At 34.7% G+C, this 11,113-nt stretch overlaps 1 protein-coding gene across 2 annotated transcripts; it reads right to left on the bottom strand.

The window, feature by feature from the left end:
- Window positions 1-3,236: 3,236 nt before the first annotated feature.
- On the bottom strand, window positions 3,237-10,665 carry LOC138693285 (zinc finger protein 226-like). Of its 2 annotated transcripts, none has more exons than XM_069817147.1 (5): window positions 10,508-10,665; window positions 9,342-9,436; window positions 9,104-9,241; window positions 8,856-8,920; window positions 3,237-7,069 (listed from the first exon to the last, which is right to left on the bottom strand). In XM_069817147.1, the coding sequence occupies exons 1-5, from the start codon at window positions 10,512-10,514 to the stop codon at window positions 5,794-5,796; spliced, it is 1,581 nt and encodes a 526-aa protein (XP_069673248.1). In that variant the 5' UTR covers window positions 10,515-10,665; the 3' UTR covers window positions 3,237-5,793. The 2 variants fall into 2 exon arrangements, with proteins under 2 accessions (XP_069673248.1, XP_069673257.1); XM_069817156.1 differs by having other exon boundaries at window positions 10,487-10,663.
- Between the last annotated feature and the right edge of the window lie 448 nt (window positions 10,666-11,113).

Genomic DNA, 11,113 nt, shown 5'->3' with positions numbered 1-11,113 from the left:
CCAGGTGGACAATGCAATGTATGGAAATATAAAAGAACTTATGATAGAAGAAATAATAGAATGTAATCTCTCACAGCTACGGGTACCCAGTCACTGCCATGGTTTCTGCCTTTCATGTCCATATTCTCTGTTAAGGCCTATTCACAATGAAAATTAAACATAACCGTAACATAAACACAGAAGTTTGCGGCCAGGCTACCAAATGGGATCATTCACAATTATTCACATAAACATTGACATAAACATTACCGTAAGACGTTAACATGAAAGTTTGGAAACTCCAAACTTTCAAGCTTATGCTTACGTGATTTGCAAACAGAACACAATCGTGGAGCGCTGAAGTATACGACAGAATATGAGGAAATGGCGTCGTTGTTATGTTTCCATGGTTACCAAGTATGTTTGCTGTTATGTCTATGTTCCCATCTTGAATAATGGTATGACTTCTTGATTTTACCGTAACGTTTAGATTCTTAAGTTAACGCTTACGTTATGTTTAATTTTCATTGTGAATGAGCCTTTAGTGTATTTCAACGTGGTCACTTTATCTAAATGTTAAATGTTATGTTTTATTAAAGACGCTCGCAACTGCAGAGGTTATATCAGCGTCGCCGGATGTGCCGGAATTTTGTCCCGCAGGAGTTCTTTTACATGCCAGTAAATCTACTGACATGAGCCTGTCGCATTTAAGCACACTTAAATGCCATCGACCTGGCCCGGGATCGAACCCGCAACCTTGGGCATAGAAGGCCAGCGCTATACCAACTCGCCAACCAGGTCGACCACTTTATCTAATGCTGTTTATTGTTATTATTGATATCAATCAATATTATTGTTTTCTATACTACGTACATCTTTTTGCTGCCTGTCCATCTGAATGAGGAATGCCCATAGTAATTGTGAGCTTGTCTCCAACTATTGATATTGGATCCTTGTGACCACCTATAGGTATTTACCCTTTTAACCCACTACAAATTCCATTACTAAATACAGCTATTTTATTAGCATAACATTGTATTATTATTTACGAATCTGCTATGCAAGCTTTATAATTATATACATTGAGCCAAAATGAAATGTTCAATTTCATAATAATAATAAAATTTGATTTGATTACCCCCTTTGATTTGATTACCTGGTTGGGTTTTTCCGAGGTTTCCCCCACCGAAAAGGCAAATGCCGGGTAATATTTTGGCGAATCCTCGGACCTCATCTCATCTCACTACATCTCGCCAAAATGTAAAAAAAATGTAAAAATATGTAAAAAAATGTAGAAAAATGTAAAAAAATTGTACAAAATTGTAAAAATTGTAGAAAATTACTAAATTGTAAAACTATAAAAATTTGTAAAAATTGTAATTGTAATATTGTAAAATGTTGACATGTTCCACATCTTAAAGCTTCATTGCTCATGTAAGATCTATGGAATAAAATAAATAAATGAAAAAAAAAATGAGCGCCTTCCCCCCCCCCCGCCAATATTTTAAGAGATTACACATATATTCTACAATTAAATAAATTATTCATAATTGGTATATAAACTGGTCTTTCTTTCACCATCCTTAGTAACCTAACAATGGCTTTATCCACAGCAGTGAATTAATTTTTTTTAAATCGCTCTTCATGACAACCACCACAACAGCAACAATAAAATCCATTTATTTAAAACTTCCTCACGAACAACACATTACAAAGAGAAGGCGTACAATTTAAAATTAAATTTAGATGCCAGTTGCAGATAAAATAATGTATAGCACACGAAAGTAAACATATTTTATGCGCTTGTGGAAATTATTACCCTCGAATGCACCTCAAGTGCTAAACGTATCTATAAATTCCGTATAAAATCTGATTTTACTCTCTTATACTATAAATTTCTATTATATGTTTTATAAACTTTATTCCTCCATAACCTTAAGTCCTATTTTGATGAAATTTTATATATGCTTAATGTCTGAAAATTGCTCTTTGACCTGAAAGAAAACATATTTTCTCACATAAAAAGCTTTTGAAATAGTGAATTTTAAAAATTTTCATTCTGCAATTTGTATTAAATGGCCTTTAAAAAATTACTTCCCATGATTTTAAATATTTTTATTATTTTTTTTTTACCTTAAAGTTAACAATGGTTAAAATACATGCACAAGATAAAAAAAAAAATTTTCTTCATATAGGTAACTTATTTAATTTTTTAAGAAATTCTTCGTTGAATTTTTTTTTTAATTTCTGTTAAAGACAGGTTAAGAATTGAGTTATAGTGTTTTTATCTTACTAAGAAAAGAGACTATGCAAAATTTCATGCAATTATCTAAAAATTTGTAGAAGATGGTTTTAAAAATTTCGACAAATAGGCTACAGTATTCCTGCCTGGTATTCTGTTTGCATGGAATGACATTTTAATGCATAACTTCCTCAGTTTTATAGATATATTACATTTCTTTCACATGCATAAAGATAGAACTGCTTATTGAATTAGAGAAAAATAAAAAGAAATTTTCTTGACTCTTCAATTATTATTATTATTATTATTATTATTATTATTATTATTATTATTAATCCGTGGCGCTACAACTCTTGAAGGGCCTAGACTGACCAGCCGGCTGCTGGCCTCAAGCCCACATGTCGAAGTAGAGGTGGACGATCATCCAACCAGAATGGAGGTATCGTGTGGTTAGCATGATGATCCTCCCAGCCGTTATAGCTGGCTTTCGCAACCGGATTTCGCTATCTATCGTAGCTCCCTAAGTGTAACACGATGCTGGATGGGCACCATCCCATACACTAGCCGAAATTTCATGAGAAAATTTCTCCCCATGAGGACTCAAACCAGCGCGCATTCCGTGACGCGAGTCCTAGGCTGAATGCCTTAGACCACGACGCCACGGCGTGGGACAATTATTATTATTATTTTTTTTTTTTTGTCAAAAGTCCTTGTCCAATCCCACAAAAACGCTTCTGCAGTTGCACAGAAAAAGGAGTAACACGAGTGGATGGATTAATTACTGGACATGGGATATGGACAATTAGGAAAACATTTTCAGAAAAGGATCCCTTCCAAGGAAAACCCATCCACAGACTTTCTTGAAACTGCAAAACACATACTGCTCGAACTGGAGAGAACACTCCAACTTAGAATGACAATGCCGTAAGTATGAGAGTCCATGATCTGTCTTAATACTCATTTTATACTGCCATTATTACTATTTCAACAACAATATTATGGTGAAATTGTAATGTAACGTTTTTCCATTATTTTATTCCATGCCAAATAAAACAGTATTACACAACTTTCAATCCTTCAAAATGATTACATAATGTATTAGAGAAGAGAAAATAGATTCACCTTCATGTGTGTGTATGTGCACGCGTGCACGCAACAGCAATTATACACTAAAAAGGAAATGAAATAAATGTACTGATTTACAACTGAAATCACAAAGATTTGGAAGCTAATTGATATACATAGCTTGCCAAAGAACAAATCAACAATAGGTGAAAGTCCACGTTATCTACTGGAATCTCGTTTATGTTACGACGTTAGTAGTAACACATTCATGATAATACAAAAGGCTGTGCTATTCAGTATATGCAATATCAACTTCAGCAGCACAAATCTAACATCTTTAATTCACTTAAGTTCACTTTTGTTTATGGGACACTATTGATTCGTATCACATAATAATAATAATAATAATAATAATAATAATAATAATAATAATGTTAATAATTTCAAGGGAAAAATTGTTCCGAGGCCGGGTATCGATCCCGGGACCTCTGGTTGAACGTACCAGCGCTCTGCCAACTGAGCTACCCGGGAACTACATCCGACACCGTCTGAACTTTTCCCTTTATATCCACACAACTCGCGTGGGCTGACGAAACACCAGAGACCCACATCGAGTGCACACAATCTCTGTGTGACTTAGAATTGTGGTTTTCGGTTAATGTACACAGTGACGTATATATTATGCAAATTTAGTCTTTCAGGTTTCGTCAGTCCACGCGAGTTGTGTGGATATAAAGGGAAAAGTTGAGATGGTGTCGGGTGTAGTTCCCGGGTAGCTCAGTTGGCAGAGCGCTGGTACGTTCAATCAGATGTCCCGGGATCGATACCCAGCCCCGGAACAATCTTTCCCTTGAAATTATTCAAATCTGCTTTACAGGAAGCTTCACCTTAAAGACTAGATTTGCTGAATAATAATGTTGTTCTCCACTTAAGCATTTCAAGAGTCAAATTGTTATTGGCAACAAAATGAAAGAACTGACCTCTAACTTCACATATGAGAAATCTAACGTCAGTATTTTCCTAAAGGCATCGATATAGGATATAAAAATAAAATAAACTAAATGAAACAATACTTCGGCAAACGCATATCAAACAGCACAATATTAAGAATTCATATTTGTTCTAAACGAATCTTACTACATGGAGGCGAAACATGTGTCATAAATACAAGTAAAATGAGGTATAAAAATAAAGCTGAAAGCACATAAATAAGGTTCTTGACAGCTTTGCTAGATTTTTTTAGTTGGTTATTTAAAGACGCTGTATCAACTACTAGGTTATTTAGCGTCGATAACATTGTTGATAGCGAGATGGTATTTGGTGAAATGAGGCAAAGGATTCGCCGTAGATTACCTGGCATTCACCTTACGGTTGGGGAAAACCTCGGAAAAAACCTAATCAGGTAATCAGTCCAAGCGGGGATCGAACCCGCACCCGAGCGCAACTTCAGACTGGCAGGCAAGCGCCTTATGCGACTGAGCCACGCCAGTGGCTGCTTTGGTAGATTAAACACATAAAAATACAGATATATTTGCGTAATCTTCAAAGTTCATGATATAATAAAAGAAAGTAAACTTTGTTATACCAACAACTAGGATGAAGAGATTTGGGGCGATCAAAAAATAAATGGAATGACCAAGAACACATTCAATAGCAACAGCAGAAGACGACTCAGTGGACATAACTCGAAATCGTTCAAGGTGGTGGTTGTGGTAGTGACGTCAACAACGATGGTGATATCTACTTCACGAATTAGGCATATTGCCTCTTACGACTTCGCAATTATGACTTCAATGTTGGTCCCTCCACGTCCCCTTTGGTCTATTTGCACCTATTGTCCCTGAAGGACTGTAGCCATATGTTATTTTGAGTAATATGGTATCTAATAGGTTTGTGCTGTAAACAATCATCACGATAGTCTTTTATCATTTGTGGCATAGGAAGTTAAAAGTTAATAGCTGTCTTTTTTATTTATCAAATCCAATCTTGTACAACCTTCTGTAATTCTAAAAAATTGATTTTAACACCATGAATTTTACTTTATTAACCATATTTCGAAACAAGAGAGCAAAGTGGGTACAGCCAATATTTTATCTATAAATATTTACTCTACTTCATCTTCTATAATCAAAATAGTAATGAGGAAACCCAAGATACAAATTTGCTTTTTAACATACGGAGTTCTTTTGATTTAATTATTTACTTAGTTTTTATTTAACAACCTGTATCAACACGTCATTTAGCAATGATGTAACTGGTGACAGTAAAATGGTATCTGGAGAAATGAGGCCGAGAATTCGACATGGAATACCTAGCTTTCGCCTTACAGTTAATGCAAACCTCGCAAGTATTAAGTCCAATCGAGAATCGAACCACGCCAGAGCCAAGCTTCAGATCATTAATTAAATGCATTACCGCCTGAGCTGTATCGGTAGCTACGACGTTAGAAAATGGAAGTGACTGAAATTAAATAAAGCACCTCAAGAAGCCGTTATCTTCACACTTCGTCAGTGCTTTCGCAAATGCGCATTAAGATATTTAGAACTCCTAAACAACTTACAGCAAATTTTGCATTGAAATGGCTTCTCCCCTGTATGAATTCGAATATGATCCTTTAACGTAGGTGATTGAGTGAAACCTTTACCACAAATGTCGCATTTATACGGTTTTTCCCCGGTATGAATACGAGAATGAAATTTCAGAGCACCCGCCTGCGTGAAGCTGCTGCCACAGACATCGCATTTGAAGGGCTTATCCCCCGTGTGAATACGTTTGTGTCGTTCTAAATCGCTTTTAAAAGAAAAATGCTTGGAACAGAACTCGCATTTAAATGGATTATCTTCGTTATGTACTCTCATGTGGCCTGTAAAAATACTACTGTTTCTAAATTTCTTCCCACAAATTTTACACTTGAAGAGTTTATCATCTAAATGAATTAGCTTATGAACTTTAAGATGATTTGACTGTTTGAAACTCTTCATACAAATCTCGCACTTAAATGGTTTCTCTGCAGTGTGAACACGATTATGATCCTTTAAAAGGTTGGACTGAGTAAAGCCCTTACCACAAATGTCACATTTATAGGGCCTATCTCCCGTGTGAATGCGGATATGTCTTTCTAAATCCTTCTTAAAAGGAAAGCTTTTCGAACAGAAGTGACATTTATACGCACCATTTTGTTTATGTATTTTCATGTGAGATGAAAATGATATATTTGAGGTAAATCTCTTCCCGCAAATATAACATCGGAAGCGCTTCTCTTCTGAATGAATTAGCATATGAACTCTGACATGACGTGGTTGTTTAAATGTCTTCTGACAAATACTGCATTCAAATGGCTTATCTTCTTTGTGAATTAATACATGTCTCCGAAGATATAAATCATTCGCGAAACCTTTACCGCAAATCTCACATTTGGAAGGTTTTTCAGTTGTATGAGTTGATTCGTGTAATTGAAGGTGATCATAACGTACAAAACTCTTCTCACAAACTTTGCATTTGAAAGACTTCTCGCGTGTGTGATTTGCTTCATGTTTCCGATGGTAAGAACGAACTGTAAAAATCTTGTTACAAATTTTGCATTTCAGTTCGGTCTCTGAATGAACTTGACTGTGTTGTTTCAGATATCGCAATGCTGTAAACAATTTACCACAAATTTCGCACTTCACTTCTTTCTGGCTTGTAGTGTCATCTCCAGTGCTACAGTGTTGATTGTCTTGATCGCTCTTCTTGTATATGTCGTCTTCGCTGTTCAAGTCACTGTGACAATTCAGCTGCCTGGCTCTGTAAAATATTATACGTGGATGTTGAAGTCAATGCAATATCAATGCTTGAACGATGAAATATTCTGCATCAAGCTCATGAGAAATAACTTACAATAAATACTGTACAATAAGTCCCTTAATTTTTGTGATTGTACAGATTATACTACCTTCACGTTTAAAAAGAGGTAGAAGTTCATACTTCCATTTCATCACTGAAGTCGATATTTAATTTTATATATATATATATATATATATATATATATATATATAAACTGGTAGCCTACATAGCTGGTGGCCTTTTCATCTCCAATAAAGTTTCAACTATACGACAAATAGATATTAAATTATATCAAAGGGGCTGCAGTTATGAAATATTTCTTACGTAAATAATATTCGAGATATTAAAATTAAAGTCCCTCTGATTGAGGTTCTGGCTGATATGCACATCTACAGGTCTATGTGTCTCGGGAAGATCAATTTATTTGCACACATCTGGATTCTGATTAGTGTAATATGTTACTAGTCGTCTGGGAAAGATCAATTTATTTGCACACATGTGGAGTCTGATTAGTGTAATATGTTACTAGTCACCAATGTACATAATGGAGGGGAAAAGGAACTGACCAACCTGTTCCATTATCTCCTGTCATAGTTGTCTCATGAGTGATGCCTTATAGGTGTCATTTATGAGGTTCAAATTGTCTTCGAACTGTTGACTGAACAACATTAAAGGCATAATTTCAAATGGGAACCCAATATGTTTTGTATTGCAATTGTTGTGTTAGCTATGCCTACTAAGAAACTGACAAGCAAACACACTCATTGGGACAGATAAAAAAAGTTATTTTTCTTTCTTCCACCATGTTAATAATGTCAAAACAAGTGCTTATACAAATTTTGGCAACTCGAACGCAAGTACGAGGCGCGTAAAAAATAAGTTTCCCTGGAGCCGTTTACAGAAAGAAAACACAATTTCATGAAAAGATTTATTGGAACAGAGTCATGACTTCTATTATGACGGTATAACTTGTGCCATGAAGCTGATATTATGAAATGATTTGCCGTGCTAAAATATTTAATAGATCATTGTTGTCATAGCAACCCCTTTCTTCATTGACCATAGTATAAAACTACCCATCATTACAAATTTGATGTTATTTCCTCATTAATTGTTTTATAATAGTCATACAAAAAATTAATATCGCTATGAAACATTTATACTGTAATGTTATACAATTATTACACTCATCAAAATTAGGGAATAAGCAAAACGAGTTTCCTGAACATTGACTCATGCCGTAAACTATAACATTAGGTTTTTCAGAACTCGTTTGGAACGAGTAAAATTGGTTCTCGATTAAGAGCAGAAACTGGGAATTCTGAACTGTTGACTCATGCCGAGATGGCTTAATCTGAAGTTAAGGTTAAAATGCTTGGAGACTAGCAGGGTAAAATAAAAAAGTCCATCATAAATGATTTGGAAGGTGATAGTGATATATTTTTATGACGAATTAAGTTCAGAAGATGAATATAAATTTAATATGAGAAGAAACTCTTAAAGCCGTGAAAGAACAATTCAAGAAATGTTCCAACAATGTAAAATTCCGAACTAGTTGAGACCATATACAATTGGCGCATGCATCGAAAGAAGTTCGGCACCCATTAGTTCGGACCGCGTTCTGATTGCTTGCTGGAACAAACCTATTATAAACTAGTTTCATAATATACTATTACGTAATAATTTAAGAAAGGTAAAAGAAATTATTAATATGGAAGATCACATATTAACGAGTAGGCCTACTCACTTCACTGTCAGGTCCTCATCCTCTGTCGTCACTTCTGACTTCAACTCTTGATCAGATGGCGCTTCCTAAGAAAGAAAGAAAATTGGCTTCGATATAGTAAATCTAATAAAACTCATCTACACATACAGTAAGGAGCAATGAAATTTAAAGAAATATCATGAATCTCATATTTACAACTGCATAAACATTTTGCTGGCCAAATATGGACTACAACTGATTTAATACACAGTCTCCTACTCTAACAGTACCTCAGATTCAAACTTTAATACTGGGAATGAACTGGGATCTTCATTTTCTTCACATTTGACGCCTGATACGTCATCACAGTCCCAGTCTGAAGGTTCCACTTTGATCTCATTTACATCTACCTTCAAGAAATTCGGTGCCTATAAATCAAATATAAACAAGTAATATTGGTGACCTTACATTATAAATAAGTATTATTTATACAATCACATGGACATGAGATACGATGCAATAATTTACCATCAGTAATGGTTCTCCTTCTTCATTGTTTGTCTCTTCATTTTTTGAAGCCAATGGATCGACCTCGAGTTCCGTTTTAATTACATCCAAAATTACTGAAAAGAATAAAATTAATAAGCCTATTATTTCTGTCTGCATATCACACACTTTCTATTCGAAAGATGGTTAAATTATTCATGAACGTAATACTTTATGTTAGTAAAAAGGATTAGACCTATATAGCTAGGTAGTCTTGTAAAGTAATGATCAGGGCCGGCGGAGTAAATTAACTGTAGTAGGTATTTTACAAGAAATTTAGCTTACATGTAAAATACGAAATTTGTAAAACGGTTTGGCTCTTCTATAGCTCGCGACACTGAAACTTTCAACTTGGTTAGGTTAGCTTCCCTCATAATTTTTAAGTCGCAAGAAATATTTTTTTCAGTATTCGCGTTAACTTGGGTTAGGTTATACGTTAGCTTCGCTCAGAATTGTTACGTCGTAAAAATATATATATTTTAGGTATTCGCATTCATTTTGTGGTGTTCTACATATTCATTTCACGTGTTAATTAATCACATTTAGGATACCCAGAAGTTACTGCAGTTACCATAATTTCGGAAGCTAAAATACGGACACATTAGTAACTTTTTAATAGTAGACCTAGTTCATGTTTGGCATTATTATTATTATTATTATTATTATTATTATTATTATTATTATTATTGTACTGGTAGGGCAGATCTTCAAAATAAGAACATATCCGGCTAAATATGGACATTTGGTAACCCTAACAAACACCGATCAATTCTCTCCAATTTTTAGCTACCTACTCTAATATTTCATGTCAATTGACGTCCTATATGAATTCTTTACTTTTCAAGCAAATTACCTTCGGCTCAAAATTTAGCCTATTTTTTCCATTTTTTTCGTGAAAAGAAACTTCAGTGTCTTGTGCAATGTTTTATGCATCATGCTGTAATCAACTAATTTTTAATTGACTTTCACGAATTAAACATAGTTACTTTATTACTCTCGTTTTAAGTTCTGTATTTCTGTTTGACACGATAACAGACTCGGTTCTGCATTTTTATTTGCTAGCGTGGATGAAGGAGATGATGTTTGTGGGCTAGAAAGAGAACATAACTTTCATCACAGAGAAATACCTCAGTCTAAATTAATAGTACCTTCCATTTCCAACCTTTAATGTACAATATACTATTTAAAGCAGTCAGTTACAGTCAATGATCAAGATTCCTTTCTTATTTATATTTATTCTATTGAGTAGCTGCTTGCTGACACAATATGGATAATCCGTATGCAGTGACACAACAATACAGAAAAGGAGATGGTAACAAAGTCAGCACTGATAAATCAATTCAATAGTTTAAATAAAAATTCATTTCCTTACAGCACGTATACGATGGAATAGCAATGTTATCATTACAACTTATATAGCTACCGTATAGACCTATATATTTGTAACGTAATCCGTTGCACGACAGCCCACAAAGGGCACGGTTGATCAGCCAACTGTTGACCTAACGTCCCTCACATGCCTCAGCTGTCAGCAGAAGTGAATGCCTGTTTTCTGTCCGTTTCTTTTGAGGTTTGCCAATGGACATTTTTCCTCCTGGTCGATAATTTAAAAGTATCTTTGTAAATCTGTTGTTGCTCATTCTATTGACGTGATTTTTTTTTAATTGTATTGGATCACCAAATGTATTACATCATTGGTTCAGCCTTGAGTTCTTCCACGATATATATAAATGATATCCTCATTCCGCTTAATT

This window comes from Periplaneta americana, chromosome 2 (assembly GCF_040183065.1).
Source record: "Periplaneta americana isolate PAMFEO1 chromosome 2, P.americana_PAMFEO1_priV1, whole genome shotgun sequence".
Classification (NCBI taxonomy): domain Eukaryota; kingdom Metazoa; phylum Arthropoda; class Insecta; order Blattodea; family Blattidae; genus Periplaneta; species Periplaneta americana.
Note: the sequence above shows the minus strand (reverse complement) of the source record. Positions and strands in the feature narration are given on the sequence as shown.